Raw genomic sequence first — 26,492 nt, 5'->3', positions numbered from 1 at the left:
AAATAAAAGAATGGTTCTTAAGTTCCTTCATTTCAAACATCCAATCTTCAGGTGTGGAAAAATAGCAAATACATTTGGTCAGCAGCATTGTGGCCCGATATGGACCAACCCGGTTCGGTATCACGCAAACACGCACGCACGGACGCACGCAGCCACGCACGCACGCACGCAAAAACAATCACCCCCGTGTGAAGTGAGGGAGGGGTGCTCTTATCATCTTGCTCTTATATCATTTGACCCCTCTATTACACATGTGACATGTGACAGAGGGGTCAAAGTTGAACGAAAGTTGCGCTAATATTTTAGAAATAGGTCAACAATACAAACAACGTTAGTTTTGTGGATTCATTTACTTTTACTGCGTGGGCCCCAGTGCCCCCCACAAAATGACCGGAACTACTTAATATTGACCAAAACCAGAGCAGAACTCCCACCACGGAACTCGGGCAATCAATTAATACAGTTGCAACCACTATATTAATGGCAATTGGCAAGTATTTCATACAGCTTAAGTTAAAAAAATCTGAACTATCCCTTTAAAGCTGTATATAGGTGGGACTAGCGCCCCTCAAAAATAAGTACTACTGTAACGGCTGAGCATCCCCATGGAGAGCTTTTGCTGTTTTGCTTTCTATTTAACTTTGTGTGGACATGCACACAATAACTAATCTGGCATGTGCACTACCCACACTCAAGGCAGGGCAAGACAAGGCAAGTTTGCTTTTACAGGACATTTCAAGGTAATTCAAAATGCCTATTAGCACATTTGTAATGCAGCTAGGTGCTGGTGACAACTTCTGGGAACTCAGAGTAATAGCACATTAATGCAGGCCCATGTGCCTTGCATGGGAACAACAACAAAAGGAGCAGGTGATTTCCAAGACAACTCAAGTGACATTGACATTTGTTCTCACTCTTTCAGCAATAAGAGAAGCAAATTGATTTGGGTCCGTGAGGGGTTGCACATACAGGGTGTGGCAACATGTTTGTCCTTAGCTGTTATATTCTGTTTTAGTATAGAACTGAAAATGTCTTTTGAAACATGGCTTTGGTCTGATTACGAATGACATAATTTGGTGAAAAAGAGCACATACACTTTTCCATATATTATTTTAAATCCCATACTCAGGCCTAATTGTATGTCAGCTGTGGTGGACATTGAACAACATACTCAAACCTCAGTACTTGAGTTGAAAATAATAAATTATTGAAAAGTACATACTTTTAAAATGAATTAAGTGATCAAAAGTAGTATATGTTATTCATCATATCCGCCCTGTGCAACATTAGTTTTATGAAGGCTATAAAAAGCCAAACAGAAATGTGCTTTTGATTCACAATGTTCCAATAATGTCCAACGACCGAAACACAATTCAATAGTTATTTGTTATTCAATTTATATTGTAAAACCAATGTTAATTTATCTCTGAGGGTGTACAAATGGAACCATACGGACGTTAGGGTCTGTTTGGTTCCATTTGTACACTCTCAGAGTTTACAGACCCTATAAGGGTCCATTTGGTTCGTAACTATCATTTAGTTGGGGACCCCCTGAAACTCCCTCAAGGACCCCTGTGGGTCCCCGGGACCCCACTTTGGGAACCACTGGTCTAGCTAGGCTATAGGAGACAGAACAGATTTAAAGTAAGGTCCACAGGGACTATGGTCTAGGTCCTGACCTAGACTCTAGGTCTAGGAGACAGAAACAGACGGACAGGATTGCCAACATTCCACACTTTTTGGTATGTACACAAGACACAGTCACACACCGACTTCATAACATGCTGCTGAATCACATGTTGAACAGGTTTTCTAGGTCCTAGAAAACCACACACCTCCTAGAATCTGCAGTAGGAGGTGTGTGTGTGTGTGTGTGTGTGTGTGTGTGTGTGTGTGTGTGTGTGTGTGTGTGTGTGTGTGTGTGTGTGCGTGCGTGCGTGCGTGCGTGCGTGCGTGCGTGCGTGCGTGCGTGCGTGCGTGCGTGCATGCATGCGTGCGTGCAGGTAAAGCTGGTTCTTAAGGTAAACTAAGTGTGTTCTGCTGCCTTAATTCAAAACTAGCTTGTCTTATGCCTGGTTTATACTTCTCGCAGTGAAAACATGTATTGACCAATGACTACAGAACACACCAAACCATTGACACCTTCATATCCAAACAAAAACGTGAGGGAGGGACTATAGTGGAGAAGACAACAAGAAGCTCACAGCTTGTAGATTGCGGCTATTTTCAGCATGCAACCAAGTGTAAAATCAGGTATTACGACACCATCGAGGCCTGCCAAAATGTATTTGTCGACAAAATTCGTATTGATTTTAGTCAATTTATATTTTGTGTGTGATATGTAGTTGACTAAAACTAGACTAACACTCAAATATGACTAAAACAAACTGAAATTTTATTCAAAAGATTTTGACTAAAACTAAATCAACATTTGCTGTCAAAACATCAACACCGTTTCCATCCATCCCTCTATACAGGCTATAGGCAGACAGACAGCCACAGTTACAGTAGAGCTGTAGAGCTGTAGAGCAGCACACTTGTATAACAACAAGGGTGAGACCTGATCCACTGTGTGTGTGTGTGTGTGTGTGTGTGTGTGTGTGTGTGTGTGTGTGTGTGTGTGTGTGTGTGTGTGTGTGTGTGTGTGTGTGTGTGTGTGTGTGTGTGTGTGTGTGTGTGTGTCCAGTGTTCACCCTGTATTGTACCACTGGCAGGCTGGATATGAATAGAGCCATGTGATACTTAAAAACATACCAAACATAGCTGGCATGCATGAGGTGCGCTTGATTTAGCACACCTTACAGGAAGGGTATGACTCACAGAACTAAGTAAAGCATGCTGACGCTGTCATTAAAGGGATGACACAAGACAAAGAGGTGACATGTTTTTATGCACAGCGTATGAGACTTAATGTTGAGCTGTGACGAGAACCACACATGGCTCTTGCTCTCTGTAGTTAGTAGTACTCTTTCACATGCACGCACGCACACACACACACACACACACACACACACACACACACACACACACACACACACACACACACACACACACACACACACACACACACACACACACACACACACACACACACACACACACACACACACACACACACACACACACACACACCTGTATAAGGAAACTGTGATTCTGTCGAAGTTGAAGTAAGGTTGAGCTGGGTGTGGCTGTGAGTTAGGACACACACACACACACACACACACACACACACGCACGCACACACACACACACACACACACACACACACACACACACACACACACACACACACACACACACACACACACACACACACACACACACACACACACACACACACACACACACACACACACACACACACACACACACAATGTCATTCACACATTCTTTCCCTCCAACTCTATTGCAGACACACAGTATAGATTTCCTATAGGTCAAAGGCAGGGGAAACTGTAGCAGAGAAAATATTAGGTTTGTTGATAAAGCAACTCTGTACCTGGTTCATAGGAGGGGCCGTATGACTCAGGTCACAGAGAGCAGAATAATAAACGATACATACAGTACCCCCCATTGTACCATACACACGCTCATCAGTGGCCACCATTAATAGCCCACTAACGCTAAAATTATATTTACGAAGACTACTACTATTTACACAACTACTACTTTTATGGAACAATAGAACTTCAGTATAGTCAATTACTGTTGTTTACTTGTAGACAAAGTGTTTTATTCACGGTGGGAACTGTGCACGCAAAAGGTTCTCCCACTTGTTTACTGTTTTACTGTGATGATGTGACAATAAAGTTAATTCTGATTCTGATGACAGTTGCATTTATTTAGACTATAATAGATGTTTGGTATGTTGTTTACGTAATTGTAGTCGGATGCGAAGAAGTGTGTTTTTAAATAGATGCTATAGGTTTGATGTCTTCTTGCGATCCAATATAACTTTGTAGGACATGCTTGCTTTCTAAAAGATGGAGAGCCATCATTTTGTATTTTTTCTGTTTTTGCATGTATCTATGGAGTTAACATTACTCTAATACTCTAACCCCGGGCCCAGGTGTGGTTATAATATTACATATTACATATGTACAGACTGTTCCTTAAAGGGACACTTTTGGTGGTTTTAGATATATTAGATTTGATCAGTGAGCACAGTGTCTCTGATGTCATCGACACTGGTCTCACTTCCTTCCTGGACTACAATTCCCATAATGCTTTGGTGCACTGCTCCTCCTTATGGATGGGGGGAGGGCTGTCTTACTGAGACAACATGTAGTCCAGGAAGTAAGGGCACAGGGCTCAGAGCTAAAATCTAAAATATCTAAAACCACATTTACACACATAAAGACCCCCAGGAAAGTGTTCTAAATCTTCTAAACGTCATTAACAAGTTTCCTTTTAATATCCACATGGCTATGTCAAGTTAAAACTACAAAATGCCCTACACACGCTACAGGCAAACAATTTCCCTTGATCTCAAATTTGAGGCAAAGTGACTCAATGCTGAGAATGAATCATTCCTGACACGATAAATCTTCCGCCCCTATACATTCTGGCATTCCAAATGTGCCCATCATCACAGACACAGCCAGGGATGCTTTTGAAGAAGATGAAAGAGGAGAAACAAAATAGGACCTGCTAGCAAAAGAGAATTGACAGGGAAACAAAAGAACATTGGTTTAAAAACCATCTTATGAAGAAAGCGATCTTTCCATGTTCTCTCTCAATCTCTGTGGAATGCATCCTTATCTGGAATGGTGGCAGGTTGTTGTTACGAAGAGTGCATTGCGCACGAACACACACACACACACACACACACACACACACACACACACACACACACACACACACACACACACACACACACACACACACACACACACACACACACCCTAGTACAGGCTGGTACAGAAAATACGCAGGCTAGCACAGGGCATAAATCTGGAGGGAGGGTCTGCTTGGGTTAAAGGTGGAGAGAGGGAGAGAGGGAGAGAGGGAGAGAGAGAGAGAGAGAGGGGGGGGGGGTGTTGCAAGTGCGGAGTGCATGCAGGAGGATGAGGACATACTGTAACACCCGCACACACACGCACGCACACACACACACACACGCACAGCTGGATTCAAGTTACTCCCTTTTGCTTTTATAGGCATGAACCATTTCTATCACTCACCATGAATCATATCGACACTGACAATGACCTTGACCTGGGGAAATATGGTTTTCACATACCTTTTGAATAAAGATCATAATCTTACAGTAGCTGTCTGTATAATACATAACAGAACACAACAAGAGAGAGGAGATTGGTAGAGAGACAGCAACAGTATAAGGGCTTAATGAACACAATGTGTGTGTGTGTGTGTGTGTGTGTGTGTGTGTGTGTGTGTGTGTGTGTGTGTGTGTGTGTGTGTGTGTGTGCGCGCGCGCGCCTGTGTGTGTGCGTGCGCCTGTGTGTGTGTGTGTGTGTGTGTGTGTGTGGTGTGTGGTCTGCGCGCGCCTGCTACCGGTGGACCCAATAAATCACTCACAATTCAGAGAGCATATAAGGCTAATGTACACATAGATATTCTTATAGTTTCACACTCTCTGTATACAATAGGTTGAACTACTTATTTTATTTTTCACACTGTTGAGGAAGGAAGCTAGTATAGTACTAGTAAAGTTTGGCAGGGCAGGGCAGGGCACTGCGTCAGGCACCCAGAACTTGAGGCAAGTAAATTGACCCTATGGGAGCCAACCCAGGGCAAAGCCAGGAGGGGAAAGAAGCGTACCACCTACACCTACTGTATGTAGACGTGCTGCGGTGCGACAGCTTGGCTGCCAACACTGAAGAGCTCAAGAACCTGATGGAAATTGTGGAGGGCAGGCCTAGCCAACACCAACTCGGGATTTCCTGGATAGGAAATCCCGAGTTGGTGTTGGCTATAGGCCTCACCCTCGCAGCAACAACAACAAAGTTTCACTGTCAATAATGCTACCATTAGCCCATCCGCGGAATGGATAGATGGGGGCGAAAAACAGTAGTGTAAAGTAATTAAGTAGGTCTACTACTGTAAGTACAATTTTGAGGTATACTTTTGTCTGAAATGTCTTTATTAGGAGCAATCCCTTGAGATGAATCATCTCATTTTCAAGGGGGTCCGCAATTTACGAAATAGACAATTCAACCAGACAAAACAAACCAAACAAGACAAAACAAAACAATACATATACACAAACAAAACAACTGCGACAAAACAATAGTATAGGCTACACATAGACATAACACATGGACAATAATCATGGATCTGTTATAATGATGATTAGTGAAAACATGAACAGGTAGGCTACAGTATAGTCTCAAGATGAGAGGACAGCACATTTTTGAACAATTTAAAATATGTTATTGAATGAATATGGACAGGTAGATTATTCCAGTCACAATGAGCTTTAAGCAGATGAAGGTATATTAAAGTAAACCTGTGAGCAATGTCTATTGTCTAAGTTGATGTGAAGAAGGGTATGGTATCATAAGCTGTTTCAAAAACTGTGGATAATTGAAGTGAATGCATTTCAACTTCAGCCAGTGCTGCTGTTTGTTTTAGGAGCAGTCTGATAAACTACATCTGCATACTCATGAATTGGTAGAGTTGTTGAACTATAGTTTCTTTCTTACTGTAAAAAAAATAAAACACTGAAGGTGATTTTCCGGACTATACCTATGTTATCTATATGATATATTCTATATTTAAATGATTTACTTTGCTGGAGTATTTCCAATTTTCAATAGCCTTCTACCTTTTACTTCTACTCCACTACATTTCAGAGGCAAATATTGTACTTTTACTCCACTACAATTTTTTGAAACTTTTAGTTACTAGCTATTTTGTAGATTTTGAATAATATTACAAAACATGCATTAACATATTTGTGTTATTTTCTTTCTCCATTCAAAATATTTTGAATTGATATATTTGAAAACGACATATTCTGCATACTGACTAGCCTACTTTTACTTTTGGTACACTACATTTTGATATCAATAATTGTAGTATTTCTCCATTCATTGCAGTATTGAAAGAAAAGAAAACGTGAGTACGTTTTTCCACCACTGGATGCTGCTTGATGGGATCTATTCTTTCTAGGCAAGCGACACCGTCGTACTACGGATTATATAACACAGCACAACGGGGCACGCCCCGCCCATTTCGCATAGCTCCCGTTTTTTGCGTGGAGGAGGAGGAGGAGAGCTCAGCTTGGACGAGGAGGTGTGAGACAGAAGGGAGAGAGAGAGAGGGCTGAGAGGGACATTATTATTACTACCGTGTCCGTGTGTCTACTACTGAGGAGGAAGGCAGCCACGGCTATCACACGGTCGGCCAGGCAGGCTAGCGAAACGCATCGACAGCACAGTAGGACAGGACAGTCTGAATCGCGGCAGCCACCCGCACCTGTCGCCCACCACCCCCGGCGGCCAGACCAGACCCCGGCTCGAGTCGATCGGGGTGTCCTCCTCCGGTTGTCACTGTCAGTGAATAATAATAATAATAATGCGCTGACATCGCCAGCGAGAAGTGACAGAAACGTTGTCTCTCCCCCCCCCCCCCCCCGGATTAGACAGATGAGATAACTCACAATACAGAACGGACGGACGGGCGGATTCGACTGCTATACTCTCTCCTCATCATCCATGTGTCCAGTCATTATTTCACCGAGGAGAGGAGGGACATAACTGCCGCTGGTGGATGATCTTCTTATCCGCAGTGCCCCAGTCGGACAACACCATGTCGAGGCACCAACGGACGCCGTTAAAACTCACCGCCGACAATGTGGTGGAGGTCAAGAGCAAAGTGAGTATGATCACAATGAGGGGTAATTAATCATGATGATGTTGCTGTTGTTTTTGCCTGTGCTGTGCAGTGTTTTTATTTATTTGTTTATTTATTCATGTAGGTGCACCGTACCGTAGTAGGCTCCAGTCTGTCATTTAAATGCCACCCCCAACCCATAGCCTACTGGATGATGGGACTATAGGGTGCGTTTACTAGATAGAACCTCAAGGGCCATGTGTGTCATGCTGTTGTTGTTATACTATCTATAAAGTAAGAAGTACAGGCAGCATTCCTTCCTAATAATGATATCTTTGGAAAACCATCTCCCATGGTTATATACTCATGCACACAGCTCTCTCTGTGTGTGTGTGTGTGTGTGTGTGTGTGTGTGTGTGTGTGTCAGTCGATTGAGTTGATCACTTAAATCCTTGGTTATTTCGGGGAAATAATGACTGGGCGTTATGAACAAAATCAAACATTTTAGATTTTTTTTTGTCCAAAGGAAATATTGTTACAATATAGTTAAGTTTAGGATTTCTGCCAGGCCTATCTGTGAATGAAAAAATACTTACATTTTATAACCATGCAAAGACAACACTTAGTTATGCCATATCTTGATATTACGATATCCAAATTCCCAGATGAGCACAATATCGATATTATATCAACATCACATAAGGGACCATAACAGGTCTGTAACTCTGAGAGTTTACAAATGGAACCCAATGGATCCTTAGGGGTCCATTTGGATCCATTTGTACACTCTCAGAGTTAAGGAGCTTCTTGCAAATAAAACATTTGAAAACCACTAAAATTACTCTTAATATGCCATAGTGTCGTAAGTGTCATACATAATTCTAAAGAAAACCCGGAAACTTGACATTCAGTATTTCGGGTCAAAATAACAACATGTGTAAAAAAAGAAAATCTAAAAATTTGCCACGGTCAACACATATATTGATTATATGATATTATACACTGTGTATTGATGACCCCTGAATAGCATGTCATCCTCTATTATCAGCCTTTAGCAAGCCGGCAGCTGCTATAGGTTATTTTTTACACCATTGAGCACCCCCCCACTGTTGGATAACTAACTAACGAACGGCTATTGATTACTCATTATTTAGACTGGCAGCATCTCATCTCCACTGGTCTCTGAACATTCTTCTTGGTCGTTAATTTTCCCCCACAGTTTGAGTCGTGTTATGCTCCTGTGTTTTCATATGGTTTAATTCCACATTCCACATCAGAACTCTCTCTCTCTCTGTTCTTGATAACATTGATATATTGTTTCTATGTTGAGCAATACTAAACTGAGAAAGAATGCCGGTGTGCACGCGCGTACGCACGCATACTGTATAAGCCGTGAATTATGTTCAGCCTACAGAGGAGATCGTTTTCCAAGATATCAGGAATGTAGGTCTATTTCTATTTCGATAAGTAAGTAGGGTGTCGAGAGAACGGGGGAAAAAATTGTGTCATTGGTTCTAACCCACAATTCATTGAGTAGCCACCAAACTGGAGAGAGAGGTTCCTTTCAAATCTGAGCCAATTCCTTCTTAGTTATTTCTTAATAGATTGTATCTGGCGAGAGGCGATAATATGTCCTCATGTCAAAAGGACGGGAGTATGTTGCATAATGAAGAACACCAACTCACCTATCAGCTCCCAGAGAGCCTATAGAATGAGGAGGGAAGCAGAAGTGCCAAAAGAAGAACCTGTTTGTCCGCATGGCACGTGGATGTTCTACTGGAGAGACCTGTTGACAGTCCTGTTGATATAATGTGTTATACCTGCCACAGCAACGTGTCAAAAAACAAACGCCCCTCTCTGGTCTCTGGGGATATGCTACAAGTTCGACATAATCCTGATTTAGTCACAAACTCCTTTCTTTCCCTTCTCATCTCTCTCTGTCTCTCTCTCTCTCTCTGTCTCTCTCTCTCTCTCTCTCTCTCTCTCTCATGCTGCCATAATTCTCTATCTACCTCTCTCTCTCCTTTTATTATTCATGATGTAAAACCACCCCAGCCACTCAATCTATATATCTACAGTGCTTCAAGAGAGCTAGTTCCCTTGTCTGTCCATCTGTCTATCGGTCAACAATCTGCTCATCATGACAGTGGTTGTTTGGCAGGACATTATTGAGTGACTCAGACATATTAGATAGCCTACAGTAGTATACCTGCCACAGCAACGTTTTGTTGTTACTGGCAGAGCTGTGTAACATTTATTTGCCTCTTCTCTTGGCCAGTGCGCACTTGTAAAAGAGACTATGGTCTCAATGTGATTTTACTGGTTAAATAAAGGTTAAATAAAATAAATATACACCACTTATAGAGTGTCGCAGTCCCTCCCCGTTTCAGAACGACGAGGGCATGAGGAAATAATTCCCCATTCATTTTTCCCATAGATGTTTCCAAAAGTATTTATTTGAAGGCATTTAAGCCTCGGACAAAGTCAACAGCTGAGTTAACAAATAATGACAATAAACACATTTTTTGTGTTCGAACAAATTAGAAATTAGAAAGAAGAAACACACGAAGAAAGACATTATTTGTTCGGCCCCATAAAATGTGTTTATTGTCATGATTTGTCAACTCGGCTGTTGGCTTTGTCCGAGGCTTAAAAGTCTTTAAATAAATACTTTTGGAAACGTCTATGGGAAAAATTAATGGGGATTTTTTTCCCTGGTGCCCTTGTTGTTCTGAAAGGGGGCAGGACTGCGACGCATGTTGGGGACTTGGGAGTTGCACCAACGGCTTACAGAATTCATTTGCATCCAGAAACAATCCAGGGACATCCTGGATTGATTCTCGATGGAGACATGTCCTGCCATCTCTGCACGTGTTGTCTTGTCTCTCTGAAAGAACAACAACACAAAGAGTTAAAAAAATACTCTTAAGGCCCGGACACGTCAAGCTGACGACGGGCCATTGATTGGTGTCTGTGGCTGAAAATCAGTTGGAACATTAGTTTGTGGTGTGTTATGTATACTGCACTCAGTCGGTGGTCTTGAGGTATTTGTGGTTGGTCACCCAATTAAAATACTGAATCAGTGGCATCGATAAGAGAGAGGGGCCGGAGAGGGGTGCTAGAGGGGGAGAGAGAGAGTTCACTTATCTCAGTCATTTGCTCAGTGTAAACCAGAACAATAATTCTGACAGCACAGACCCATCTGCGAGGCAGAGAGCGACTGTGTGTGCCAGAGAGAGAGCGAGAGAGAGAGAGAGGCGCACAGACTTCAAAATTACGTTACGATTGACTAGATCAGCGGTTCCCACCCCCTATAAGGCACTCGCGCACCACAAGGGGTGCACGCACCACAGTTTGGGAACCACTGGACTAGATCACGAAAGACATAACATAACGAAACATCCTACATCTAATTAAGAAAACCTCTGTCATCAAAACCTGTCTGTTCTGCCTGCTTCTCCTCAGCAGCTGTTGCAGTTGATCTGAATTTGCACACATCAGGCATCGACCATTAGGCGTATGCACAAAACGGCAATGCCCGTTTTTCAAAATGTACTCTGTTTATTAGCACTTTTATGTCAACACTGGAGATTTGGAGTTCGGGCTATGGGACCTTTCGTCGTGATGGTTATAGCCCCGCAAGCTATGGGATGACTGCCGGCCATTGCCACACAGAGAACGCTAGCCGGGTCGACAGATCGTGTGTTTGTGTGTTGGCACTGTAGACATGGAACACAGGCCTTGTCCACTGTAGACATGGAACACAGGCCTTGCCCACACGTAACTGAACGTCTGCAAATACTTTGACTGCGCACACCCCCCGGTATTGGACTAGTTATGCAATGGTATAATGTCAGAATTCCTAGCTTACAGCAATACTTCATCTTTTGCCATCTCACAGCCTTCTATCCAGCCTACGGTAGTATAAAGGGCCAGACCATCAGGTTTATGAACACGAATAGCTTCCACACGGCTACCACCAGACTGTTGAACAATTAAGGCATGTCAGACCACCACCTGCATGACCTGCACCATCAGGCTCGCCTTGGACTTTTGCTTTCTTCATGGACCTAACTATGGATTATACCAGTAAAGCAAAGGGCTTCGGCATGCCGAATGGGAAGGGACGGGGCCAGGGCGAGTGCACAGGTTGGAAAAAAATTGCGTGCATGCACGCACGGGCGTGTGCGCAAGGACGCTGGCACAACTGTGTTTTCTCTCGCTTTGTGGCAAAGTACCAAACCCAAATGATTAGAAATCAATAGTCTCTTGTCTACAGTCCTACCCAAAAGTAATTAACTCTGCCACTGTTCATTGTTTGAGCACGTGTCCACGCTGGCTCAGGGTTTACAGTGGAAACACACTGTGAGCTCTATTCCAGCTCAGAGATACTGATGTTTACTCTGGACTTTCACACACAGTGGAAACACACTGTGAGCTCTATTCTACCTCAGAGATTCTAATATTGTCATTTAACCACCCACCTCATTCACCAGTACACGCTCCAGAGACCACATCACACCCGTCCTCCACGACCTACACTGGCTTCCCGTCAAACAAAGAATTCACTACAAAATCCTGCTCACCACCTTCAAAGCTCTCAATAACCTGGCTCCCCCCTACCTCTCCGATCTTCTTGAACCATATGTCCCCCCCCCGCTCCCTCAGGTCCAGTGAAGCTAACCTCCTGAAGGTCCGCAAGGCCAAGTACCGTACCTGGGGGGACAGGGCCTTTTATGTTTCGGCCCCCAAACTCTGGAATGAACTCCCCAACCATCTCAGAGCTGCTCCCTCTCTCCTCTCATTCAAAACCTCACTCAAAACACACCTTTTCAGAATAGCCTTCCCCAGTTGAGGTCTCGTTTATCCTTTTATCTTTTTAACCCTGTATCTGTTATGTTTTAGCTTTGATCATTTTTTCTTAATAAAGTCTGTTCCTGGTGTTCCCATGTAAAGCGCTTTGGGTATTTAGAAAAGCGCTATATAAATCTGAGCTATTATTTTTTTATTTTATTTATTAAACACTGTACTCGGCACTGGTTCCAAAACAGTGGGTCGGGACCCATTTGTGGGTCGCGGACACATTATCATGGGTCCCTATATTTTGTTTCCTACATTTTCTTAATATAATAATAATAATAATTTAAAAAACATTCCCAAAAAAGTAAAACATAAATTATTAACTAATCAAATGATTTTTTTCACCTCCAATGTAATTACATGAATAAATTAAAGAAACATCTAAGACATTCCATAAATTAGAAAAACTAATGTTTAAGAAGTAGTGAAAATAGCCGATCTACAAGCTCAAAACTTGGCTTTGAGCTTTTCACTGGTTTGGATACTGGGCAAACATCTAATTTCTCGGCCCAGGCCGTAGCGTAACGGTCTGGGCACCGGACTGGTGATCCAGTCGCGGTGTGCCGCGGGTTCGACTCCCGGACCCGACACGGCCTTTACCGCATGTCATCCCCCCATCTCTCTCCCGTTTCCTGTCAGCCTACTTTCTATCCCTTAAAAAAAAATCAATAAAGGCGTAAGCCGCAAAAAAATATCTTAAAAAAAAACAAAAAAACATCTAATTTCTCAGGGGCTAAAAAGCTTGGGAACCACTGCTGTACTGTATAGTTCATTGACCGGAGTCCCACAGGCATCTATACTAGGCCAGGTGCCTTCCCCCCCTCTAGTCTGTATATACAATATATATTTGCAATAGAAGATCTACAAGCTCACAATGACGCATCCCATTGTGAAATATGTGTCACTCTATGTCTATGCTGTTGTAGCGCTTCAATTTCCCTTCGGGGATTAATAAAGTATATCTCATCTCTCATCTTATCTCATTCTTAAAGCATAGTTAAAATTAGATTTGTTTTAATGGTACTCCAACATTCAACCCCATGAATTTACCATGATCCACAATTTATATAATACTCTAGTTTTAATATGTTATTTGGATGAACCTAAGGATCATAACGATTATTATTGCAATTCATTTTTTACATTGACTGGCCTACTGGTCCCTGAACACTATAGGAACACATTGAGTCAGGTTGAAGCTGGGTGAATTTAATGTAGTTTAAAGTCATTTCATGCAATGAAATAGGACTTTTCTGTTTGGATGCATGGGCTGTCAAGGCCAGAAAGTAGTTTTTTGCCACTCAGTAGGCATTCCCGCATAACTTCCTGGTATGATGATGATGTCACGCACATAACCCTCTATTCTGACTATTTGGTGTCACAGAAACCTATGGGCCAAAAGCAACGATGATAAGGTTAAATTGGCCTGTCCCTAGAGGAGGAACAAAACTAACAGGAGTGTGAGCTAGAGAATATTCTTTTGGCCCCGAGACAGAGACACAGTGCTTAATTAATGGCAGAGCTTGCTGGAGCTCGGCTCCGGAACCTCCCTCCTGCACCCCAAACGTCTGTATTTAACCTATTTATTATTTCAGTTTCATTTTCAGGTCAACTAGGCTCCTTCCCGCTCATAGCTACTTCTATTTCCAAAATATAACACGGGTTGAATGATCAGATTGCGAGTACAAACAAAAAATATATATATTTGAAACGGGTGCCTGCTTTGAGAGGAAATAGGTGACTATGGGACACGTCGTCAAATCGCACAAAGGCGAATATCTGATTGCTTTGGTGGGCCCAAATAAAAATAGACTAGTACAGAATTAAAGGACAACTTTAGTTTTTTTCAACCAAGGTTCATGTTTTAGGTTATTATTAGAGAAAGTAAAAGATGAGTGTTATTTTTTTTTCATTTGCTGCTTTCTTTCGTTTTAGGGATTTTAGCTGTTTTTGACAGGGGGGCGGGGGCATTCGAGCATGGGGCTAAATATGTATTTTTTTACAAAATATTATGGCGATTTATTATTTTATTATTTACTATAGTCCTATTAGACCCGAAGAAATTACACCTGGCCACAAAAGATCACGGGATCTACTGAACGTGTCAAACTGCATATTGAGTCTATGACACAGTGTGGCTTCCCCCCAGTAGGCCTCCTTTACATTCAGTAGATCCTGTGATCTTCTATGGCCAGATGTAATTTCCTGGGGTTTATTAGGACTATAGTAAATAATAAAAAAATAAATCGCCATAATATTTTGTAAATAAATACATATTTAGCTCCATGCTTGAATGCCCCCGCCCCCCTGTCAAAAACTGCTAAAATCCCCAAAACAAAAGAAAGCAGCAAATGAAAGAAAATTAACACTCATCTTTTACTTTCTCTAATAACAACCTAAAACATGAACCTTGGTTGAAAAAAACTAAAGTTGTCCTTTAAGTAGTAGTAGAGACGTACAGTAGCGTTGATTGATGAGGTTGTCGAGTTGTCATGGAGGAGGAGGACGGCAACGACACACAGCAGGTATTTAGCGTTACTATACTGTTCTGATGATGAGCCACCAGCCCCACCACACGTGCCGACTGCTGCTGCTGCAAATGGATGCGTGCACGGATGCGTGCACCTATTGGGTGCTTCTCACCCTTGGGCGTCTTACTGGTATATGCATACTATATTGTGTTTGTGTTCTCACGGCCGGCTCCATTTTTAGCCTCTGCGCTCTGCAGAGAATGAAATAGCCTGCTATATCTACAAGCTCACAGCACGTTGCAACTCAAGGCATTGAAAACGTGTAGATCTGCTTGGCCTATGTTAATGACATGCCCAAACGGTAGGTTGAAACTTGGTTACAAATCGGGACACATCGGTGGCAATGCCGATGTCATCAAAAAAGTAAAATAATGGTTATATCATCAGTCAGGCTTTACAATAAAGACATGGAGGTTTAACCCATTCTGACCGGGCACCCATTTTGGTGTCAGCATCATGTTATGCTTTAGCTATTTAAAAATAGCAGATCTACAAGCTCGTATCGCGCCACTCGGTGGCGCGATATGAGCTTGTAGATCTGCTATTTTTGAAAAATCGAAGAACGACTGACATTTTTTAGAATCTGATCTCAGGTCAGAATGGGTTCATCAGACCAGTGTGTGTCCGGCGGAAACCTCGTATGAATCTGATCTCAGGTCAGAATCGGTTAACATGCAGTGTAGTGCTTCTATTCTTTTAAGCACTGTTAACACTCATATGCAGTTTAATATTGATTTTGACAGCACATTTTGATTTAGTTTTAGTCATAGTCTTTTGAGTCATATTTGAGTCATCTGAAATGTTTTAGTGTCAGCCTAGTTTTAGTCTACTGCATATCACAAGATTAGTTGACTAAATCTACAGTTGATTTAGTCTAAAATGTATTTGGGCAGGCCTTGATAGTGCTGTAATGGCTGATTTTAGATTTGGTTGCATGCTGAAAACGTGTTGCAGTGCGACGCGTTGTGAGCTTGTAGATTTTCAAAGCGCAACACCCGAGCGCAAACCAAACCATAAACTGACCTGTCTTTTAGTTGTACTGGATCTCTTCTCCACGAATACTGGACTACTCGCCCCGGTGCTTGCCCGTTTTTCCTCCCGGAAGTTTCCCCAGTGAGGGGGATAACTTTGTAATATGCTATTGGCTGTTTGTATTCTTTTTGGAAAAATATAAAAAGATACTCCTGTGGAAAGGCTATATTATTTGACTTATATTGAACCTATAAACAATTTAGTATAATTTAGTATAGGCCTATGTAAGGTTTTGCCCCCTCAAATGGTACCTCGTCAGATAATCCCCACATATCCTACAACAACTTCTGTGAACAGACTTCACTGTAGTAGCTTTTCATAAATTATATTTGTACTTTGGCTGTTCTGCTGTCATGAAAGTTTATAGTTAGAGAAATTCAAAGTCCAGCCGTCTGCTGTCCAGCCTCTCCCACCCCTCACTGGGGAAAATTCTGGGAGGAAAACAGAAACGGGGCGAGTAGTCTTGTTACCTTCTCCACTAGCCAACATTTTAGTCTAGTTTTATTTGTTGACGAAATTGTCGGTATTACTTAGTCATCGTAGCTTAGTTTTTAATTCGTTTTTAAGATAGTTGACGAAATCAACGCTGATGCAGTTCCTTGGTAATGTTGTCTGTCTTTCGTGTCTTGGCAGTTCGAGGCCGAGTACCGCCGCTTTGCCCTGAAGAGAAACGGTCCGGGCGGCTTCATGGAGTTCTACCGCCTCCTGCAGACCATCCACCGCATCCCCGGTGTTGACGTGTTGCTAGGATACGCCGACGTCCAGGGCGACCTGCTGCCCATCAACAACGATGACAACTTCCACAAAGCCGTGTCCTCGGCCAATCCCCTGCTTCGTATCATTATCACCAAGAGAGGTAAGACAAGGCGCCTACTTTGCTCTCAATGCTGGGAGCAGGAAAATGCTTTTGATATTGGAACAATGGAAAGATTAAGACTCACTCAGAGTCTTGCTCACGGCCGTACTTAGACCTGCATTTTTTAAACATTCCACTTTTGAATTATCCTAACCTGAAGACGACGCGCATCGCATGCATTGTTCAGCCGAATGTTTTGTACTGGATAGAAAGTGCACCACTTACGCTGTGAACCTACAACACAACACACCGGTTGCCAGGCCTGGATTAACCAACGGGCTATAGGTGCAGCAGCACAGAGCACCAACGTGGGGGCCTTATCAGGCCATTGCGATGCGACGTAGCCTGAACGAATCAAATAACCAATAAAAAGTAGCGTGTATAGATCTCAACCAATAAAAGTGTTTGGGGCCGCGAAACCTCACTCAAATAGAGACTCTGTGAGCGAATATACGAGGGGTGGACGACGTCGCTGCGCGGCACGTTGCCGCTCGCGGTACGTCAGCACTGTCTCATTGAAGATGAAACATGAGACATGTCTTCTAATGAGATTTCATCGTTTGCTCGCTCGCAGGAAATGCAAGCAAGTGTGAACGGGGCGTTAGGAGGAGAACATTCTGCCTGTTGTCTCTGCTTGCTCGTTTTTGAGTGTGAGCCAGAGGCTCGACTGCTGGGACCTCTTCTCTTTGTTCACATCATCAAACACTCTTTATTATTACATGGCTTGGTTGAATGCCTGATTCTGATTGGCCAATCGCTGAATTCAGTGGTGAGTTATCTCTTGATAATGACCGCTGCGCTTTATAACAGACCGCTGCCTAATCAAACCCTCTGAGCACCTTTTGCGCGGCTGCACCCCGTTTGATTTATTGCTGTTTCCAACATGTAAACACACATAGTGTAATTTACAGCTAAACATTGCTCTCAAAAATGTTTTTGAAAACATTTGAGCGAGAAATAGACAGAGCAGCACCCGTGAATGTGATCAACTCACTTCCTTGTTTTCCGACAGTGCTCCAGCCCTGTAGCTGGGCAGACACATCCAGCGCGAACTTATTATTTAATACTTTTTTGTTGTGTTTTGGGTCAATTTATTAATTTATGTTAGGTAGCCATGTAATAAGCGGGATAATATCTGGCTAGGTGGTCATTGTCAGGAGATAATTCACAGACAGGGAGTTTAACGTCGCTTCGGTGGTTAAACTCCCTGTCAGTGAATTATCTCCCGACAATATTATCCCTTGCATAATCTCTCTTGCCTGGCATTTTTCTTTACTATTGTATTGCCCAATTTATCTGGGCAATATCTCCTCCTCCCCGATCTCTCCTTTCCCATATCATTCTTTTATGTCTTCCTCTCTTATCTTTTCAATCTGTGCGTCTGCCTCAATCTAGTCGCCACTCTCATCTTACTTTCCATTCATGCATGTCTTTCCCCATCCATCTCTTTTGTGCACACTCTACAGCTCCTATTCAATAATTGTTACCCTGGTTTATAATGCATTGCAGTATACTGAATCTCTCTCCCTCTCCCTTTCTCTCATTCATGCACGCACGCATGCATGCATGCACGCACGCACACACACACACAATTTCTCTCTCTTCCTCTAATCTGTTATTGAGTAGAATAGGCTGTCATTGTTCAAGATGTACAGACAGATGCAAAAGTCTAATCAGATTAAGTCCATTGCCTCAGGATGAAGAATGAATTGTGGTTTTAGGTGAACGACGAGAGTAAATTAATGACAGACAGGAGGTCCAAAACACAGACAGACAGACAGACAGAACAATGAGTCAGACTTGAGAGGAGTTTAGTAAAAAGCATCTATCTGGCTGTTTCACAGCCATGGAGTGAGGGATGTGTTACAGTAGGCCTACACGCACGCATGCACGCATATAATTACAATTTAGGCATTTAGCAGACACTCTTAATCCAGAGTGATTTACAGTAAGCAAGAACAAAACATGGTAATGAATCAAATACATAAAAAATTGTCATCAAGAATCATAAGAACCTAACAGTGTAATATCTATATAATGACACTATACATATAGACACATAGACACACAGAGTGCTGTCTACATAAAATGCTATCTAAGTTACATAAATTACATAAGTTGAGCCTTTGCATAGTGCATAAGCCTGTAAGGTCGTCGAGGCTAGGGAAAGTGCTACAGCAAGTGCTACGGGCTAAGATGGAGTCTGAAGAGGTGGCTTTTCAGACTACGGCGGAAGATTGGGAGTGAGTCTGCAGTTCTGATTGCAATGGGAAGTGCATTCCATAGTTTTGGAGCCAGAAGGGAGAAGAGTTTGGGACGTGTGGAGCGCTGTCCCGGCGTTTTTAGTGAATGTACTTCCAGCTTTCTAGCGTTGGCTGATCTGAGCGCACGGGATGGTTTGTAGGGACCGATCAGACTCGCAAGATATGGGGGGGGCCACCTGGTTTCTTTGAAGGCCAGCATCAGAGTTTTGTACTCGGGGGGGGGGGGGGGGGGGGGGGGGGTCGAGTGGACATCCCCACGCAATGGAATCCTATGGGATGACGTGGCGCAATACGACCGCCTCTGTTTAAAAAAAAAAAAAAATCACGGATCGATCAGCACCCGTGGGTGGAAGGGAACGACGTACAATATTGGGTGAGTGAGTCTTCAAAGTTTAGTGAAAAACTCCAGTAGTCACAGGGGGGGGGGGGGGGGGGTAGAGATGAATTATTATGTAGTATTATGTACAGTAGTATATTATGTAAGTATTGACGATGTTTTTATTTTTCTTATTATTATCTCATATAATTGCGATTATGTAATAATTGTGACAAGCCTAGACACGCACACATGCAATTTCAACCACCAGCATCCTGTTTAATAGAGCACTATTAAACAGGACTGTGTGTGTGTGTGTGTGTGTGTGTGTGTGTGTGTGTGTGTGTGTGTGTGTGTGTGTGTGTGTGTGTGTGTGTGTGTGTGTGTGTGTGTGTGTGTGTGTGTGTGTGTGTGTGTGTGTGTGTGTGTGTGTGTGTGTGTGTGTGTGTGTGTGTGTGTGTGCTGCATTCAACAAACAACCAGCAAAACATGTTTCACAATCTCACTTCACCCCAAGGCATTAGATTGAACAACACGCACACACAATGGATTATAAATGTGAATCTCTATTTTGCCTCAGGAACCAGCAAGCACCTCGTTAGTGCAGACAGAGTTAGCTTGAATAATTACCCAACAAACATATGCTTCTCACACATTTATTTAGCCCTCGAGCAAAACACTATTCATAACACCTACATATTCATAACAGGAAGGAAAGCGTTCTATTAGAGTTGAAAGGAAAACTGCTCTTAATAGCCATACATTGTATGCTATGTCTCATGATGATGGACACTTCAGGGCTAATATGCATGTCTCATGATGTTCATTGTTGGACACTTCAGGCTAATGTCCACACATTGTATGTTGTGTATGTAGTCATTCCACGAAACCGGTACAATTTAGACTTTCTTTTTTGACCGAAAGGTTTTACTTTTCTGAATACCCCACAAAATGAAGGACATCTTTAGCTACAGTATAAAAAAAAACATAATTTCCCATCTCAGGCATTCAATTAATATTTTTATGTATTTTTATATAGAATAATATAGTAACAGGGTTGAAAATTATTCACGGGGTTGTGATTCTTTTACTGAAGATGGCCACTACTCTACCTTTGGTGATTAAGAGGAGAACACATGGCATGCATGAGATTAAGAAATCAGATATATTGTTGAAATAACAAACATAATTTTCACAAATAATTGTTTTCTATCTTTATTTCATGTAACGGAGTTGAGCTGTTATGCTTTACGACCACATGTGAGAGTATAAATTACTCTAAAACATTGTAAAATAAGGTGTGGCATTGCCTCTTTCTGTAGCATGTTCAGAAGACTTGTAGAATGCCACTTCCAGGTGATGTCACTAAAAAGCCAGTTAATTATCGTTATGGAGGGGAGAATTAATTGTGTAACGGGGTTGAGTGCGATTGGGGGACAGCGCTATATAATGCTATTTTAATGATTAATCATCTATTTATTAAAAAACTAAACATGACTAGCAATAAAGCACCAATAGATTTATACATGAATGGCATAATTTATGGATTTTTGTAAATCTTTAACAGTCTCAAATCCACTTTCATCGAAGGCCATTGGGGACATGAAAAAAATGACAAAACATGCTTTCTTTCTACTGAAAGAAAGCACGGTCATTTCTGATATGAAGATAACATCCATGTAATCTTTACACAATATTAAAGGGGACATTTAAATTGATGTAAAAAGCTTTTCAAAATAAATGTTGGTGACCTTAAAAAGGTCAGAGGGACTGCAAATCGTACCGGTTTTGTGGAATGACTGTTCCCAGGCAAAAACGAAGCAGAAACAGCATATCTGCAAGCTTACAATTACTGAAAGTGTACAAATCAAGTGGACCCTTGTCTTCACGGTTCTATTTGAACATTCTCAGAGTTTATAGGGTTCTTGAAATATATCTATTTTTGTGGATCACTGAGCTCAATATGACAAGTGAGGCCATGCATGGTTTCCGTGATTTTTTTTTAGAACTGACAAGGGGGTTGTAGGCCTAAACACACCCCTTAAAGGTATATTCAGTGATTTCACTCAAAAAACCTTAGGTTTCGTTTTTGGCTGTGGGACCCAGCCTTTCGTCCAATCAGGATAGAGAGTCAAAAACGAAACCTAAGGTTTTTTGACCCCCAGGGGTTAACTGGGGACAGGGAGGAACTCCTTATATGGCCAGCACACTCTATAGTAGGGAGGATTATCACAACAAAACAAAAAAATAAGTGATATTTGAATTAAGTGAAATCACTGAATATACCTTTAACGTTTCTAAAATGACTGCCAAGCACTGCCTCTTGAGGCTTATTGCTTTATTAACCACTATGTTAACATGTTACACATTGTGTGACAGTATATGCATGGGGCATGGAAAAGTGAAATGTTCACAACACATGCCTCAAAGCCTCACCAAGCTCTCTGCTTCCATGGCAAGGCAAATGAGAATTCAAATGTGCTCCCACTGCTCCCTACACAGGAGCTTATCTCTCTCTCTCTCTCTCTCTTCCACATTTTACCTGTGCTCTTTTTCGTTCTGCCTCACTGTCTCTACCTCAAGCCCCCCCCCCCCCCCCCAGAGCGGCTGGGAAACTGTGCCCTACTGGCCAAAGCTGGAACTGCAGGAGGTCGGTTTGCGAAAGGCCGCACAGCTGGGGTTTAACACGGAGCGCTCGTGTTGATTCAGATGAGTTAGCACTTCGACATTTTGGACACCAAATGTTGAAAATGCGGAAGTATAGCGTTCTTCCGGGTGCTTCAAACACCATTGAGCAACTTTCATCGAAATGAATGGTGGTGGCGGGGCTGTCCGCTCTCTAGATTACATATAACTCTATGCTCAACCTGTCAGCATCTCTGTCTCTGTCGCCGCATTCCTCTCTGCCTGTCTGTATCTCTTTATTCCTCTAGCTATATAGACAGTCGTTGAAGAGAGCAAGACCACATTGAAAGAGAGATTTAGCAAAGGGTGTGTGTGTGTGTGTGTGTGTGTGTGTGTGTGTGTGTGTGTGTGTGTGTGTGTGTGTGTGTGTGTGTGTGTGTGTGTGTGTGTGTGTGTGTGTGTGTGTGTGTGTGTGTGTGTGTGTGTGTGCGCGGACACCGTGGTGTATACAGTACAGTATGTGTGTGTGTCTGCATTCATGTACAGTAGCCTATATCTTCTGTTTGTAGGCATAATTGTGGATGTGTACTTGCGTGTGTGCATGCATGTGACATGCGTGGATGCATGTGTGCATGTGTGTGTGTGTGTAAACCAGAGAGTGTGTGTTTATGAGAGATAGGAGACCATCTGCTGTTAGACACCATTAGCCACTCAGTGGGATGAGCTCATTCTAAAAGGCTACATCAATCAAAACAACACCATTCACTGTCACCGCTGTATGTATTGTGCGTGCGTGCGTGCGTGTGCGTGCGTAAAATGTACTTCCACAATTGGGGTGAAAGGGGTGACATGAGGTATGGTTCCTCCATTTTTTAACCATCCGACATCACACTAGTCTGCCTTTACCCAGCGTTAGTATTCTATTGTAATATCTTAATTACATTAGCACTACACTGGGACTACATTAGTGCTACATTGCTAGTGCATTAGTACTACACTGGAACTACATTGGTATTCCATAATTACTACTGCGTCTTTTGACTAGGGGTGTGACGATAGATTTGAACAGCGATACGATACGTATCACCATACATGGTTGACGATACGATAACACGGACGATATTGGTTCATTTATGGCGATAAATGTATGAATATGGATATAAATAAGCAAACACAGTGATTCTCTGGCAAATACATGGTCATTATTTTTGAACACATACTGTATGGACAAACCCGTACCTTGATATGAACACAAAATACACACATTTATCGATAGATCAAGTTATTTAATTATATTTATGGACGGTTTAATTCAATTAAAATAAAATCTTAAAATTGCTAAATACAATGCACAAGTATAGTATTGATACAATTTATTATTTGCATTGCAAAACAATTCAATACCGATTATTTGCATTGCAAAATCATACGATACAAAGTCAAACGATACGATATGTTGCGTTTACATTTCTATATTCGTGAAATTCAAATCAATATTTCGACACCTACTTTTGACAGCTTTGAAATGTCCAATACCACCAAGACTAAGCTAATATCCTACTGTATGTGTGTGCATGTGTCCGTGTGTGCACGTGTGTGTGTGTGCGGCGCTCATGCGCGTTATTGGCCTAGCTACAGTAAATATGCTCCATTTGTCCTTCACAACAATGTCCACTGGAGTAGAACACAATAGAATCAAACAATGGCAGAAAATATGACTCTGGAGATGAGAAAAGCAGCATATTGTGTAGAATTGTACCCATTAAGTAGTCTGGCTTACACACCTGGACCGAATCCAATGTCTGGGAAAGCCTCTTTGATGTCGAAGCGGCTGTATGTGCCCTCAGACCTTAAGGCGGGGTCGTTTCAGATGTAATGAATCCTGATCTATAAAACCACATGGTTGTTGTCATTTCCTCTTCTTTTAATCAACCGTTTTAGTGGCATTGTCTTTACATGTTCTTGCCAATTTAGTCATTGCCAATATACCCCCTCCCCCTTCCATGTTTGTATATTATAGTCCCCGTTACTGGCAAGGGCTATAATATATCATAATTCTAGACTATCATCTATTCTAGACTGAGTGGCAAAACATTGAGCAACATGGGGCGTTGGACCTGGAAGCGCTTGTTGGAAATCACTCAAGGATCCTGGGTACCACCTGTTTCTAAATTGCCTTTAACTAGAAGTGTATGCTAGTCATTAGTGGACCCCTAATGTGCCATATGCCAACATGTAAGTGTTTCTCAAATTCAGCACCAATGCAGCATCCGAGTCTATATCCAAGTCTCAGTACTGTACACTGTACAGTACAGACAGTACAGTGTACAGTATACGCAAATTACGCATACACACACAAATACAAAAATATGCAGACAGACACTCTAGACTAGAACATGTGACGTGGTGCGAAACGTAAGCTGTAAGCTGTTGCAGAGAGAGGTGCAAAAACATGCAACAGACTCGGGCGCTTATGTCAACTGATATGCCAACTGCACATGGAGACACTACGCTAACTGTATACCCGCTAGAAGTACATGGATGTACTTAGCGTGTGTGTGTGTGTGTGTGTGTGTGTGTGTGTGTGTGTGTGTGTGTGTGCACTTGTGAGGGGTGGGGGCTGAGAGGAGCACAGAGAGAGAGAGAGAGAGAGAGAAATGGAGCAAACTGGATTCTATATTCTTTCTGCCAGAGGGTTCAGGGGAGAATAAGCCTCCAGAAATAACTCATACGCACACATCACAGCTGCGTGACACACACACACAGTGTGTGTGTGTGTGTGTGTGTGTGTGTGTGTGTGTGTGTGTGTGTGTGTGCGCACACTTTCATGTACAATGTCATATGATGTGCCTCCTTCCATGCATGCATGTGTGTGCGTGCGTTTAACATGTACATAATTCTATTCTTATGCTACTGCAGCTGTCAGTAATGCAACTTGCCCCTCCCACATCCTATCCATTGTCTATGGATGGATGGGTGGGTGGGTGGGTGGGTGGATGAATGGATGGACAGATGGGTGGACAGGTGGATGGATGGACAGGTGGACAGATGGATGGGTGGACGGGTGGATGGATGGACAGATGGATTGAAGGAGTCAAGGGATTCACATGTCTTAATGACTGTTGGTAGGGCGTTCCACATTTTGGTGGCAGAGGAGCAAAATTAATTTAGTCCCTTGTTTGTGCCGAATCTGGGTTGTAGTAATGCAGGAAGAGAGAGAGGATGAAATCAAATATTAATAGATCAAATACAAAGACAGATAGACAAAGAAATGTGTTGCTGTTAAAGAATATTGTCTTGTTGAATATTGTCTCTTTTTTTTGCGTGCCAAGATTTAGGGCTGCACAAGTTAAATGGGGTACAACGATTATCTTTGCCCAATCTCAAATGCTGTGAGGACAAACTCTGTATCAACAAGTAAGACGCGCAAACGCGGGAAGCGAACGCAGCTCGTGTGTGTGTGGTTGTGTGTGTGTGTGTGTGTGTGTGCTACAGCTGCGCCCTGTGTGTGTGTGTGTGCTACAGCTGCGCCCTCTGGTGGCGGGCGGGTGGTGTAACAGCGTGACACACACACACACACACACACAGACATTCAGCCCTTGCTGTCATAGTAAGTGGCTCACTGCGTTCGCAATGACACATACACCTGTACCGCTATACTCTTCTTCTATGCAGAGACAAATCAGAATAGCTGTGATTGGCTTTCACGTTTAGCCTGAATAGATGATATGTTTCTGCTTCATGTAAACATGTGTGGGGCAGATGGGCTTGTTTGGGCACGGTTAGCTATCTACCCATCTATCTCTCACACCTTTGGATGCTTATCCAAGGTTCCTACTGATAAAGTGTTATTAAAATGGCCATGGAAATTGTTGCTATAGTTTAAAATACATAATTATGTCAATGCACGCTCAATGAACATTCTAGGTGTAATTTAGTTTGGATGTTTGGGGAACGATTCGTCTTGTGTGCTTGATTCGTCTTGTTTGTGACCACGAAGGCTCAGGTTGCTCAATCTGACGCCAGAGCATTCCACCTGCCCAGTGTGCCAAGGAAGGCACATCAATCAGTAGCACCTTGTCTGACTAGAGTAGATCAAAGTGTGTGCGTGTGTGTGTGTGTGTGTGTGTGTGTGTGTGTGTGTGTGTGTGTGTGTGTGTGTGTGTGTGTGGGGGGGGGGGGAGAGACGGGAGAGAGACTGGTTCCAC

The 26,492-nt window shown here is 42.6% G+C and overlaps 1 protein-coding gene across 1 annotated transcript in view; it reads left to right on the top strand.

Moving 5' to 3' along the window:
• Positions 1–7,259: 7,259 nt before the first annotated feature.
• LOC310858055 (partitioning defective 6 homolog beta-like) overlaps positions 7,260–26,492 on the top strand; it is a gene marked incomplete at its 3' end in the record, with an annotated part of 42,756 nt that continues 23,523 nt past the window's right edge. The window contains exons 1-2 of the mRNA XM_083764108.1: positions 7,260–7,842; positions 16,857–17,079. Coding sequence (XP_083620234.1) covers positions 7,738–7,842; positions 16,857–17,079 — 328 coding nt within the window. The 5' untranslated portion in view covers positions 7,260–7,737. The remainder of the gene's footprint in view (positions 7,843–16,856; positions 17,080–26,492) is intronic.

Source organism: Protomyctophum parallelum, assembly GCF_964188405.1.
Source record: "Protomyctophum parallelum genome assembly, chromosome: 4".
Taxonomy (NCBI): Eukaryota; Metazoa; Chordata; class Actinopteri; order Myctophiformes; family Myctophidae; genus Protomyctophum; species Protomyctophum parallelum.
Note: the sequence above shows the minus strand (reverse complement) of the source record. Positions and strands in the feature narration are given on the sequence as shown.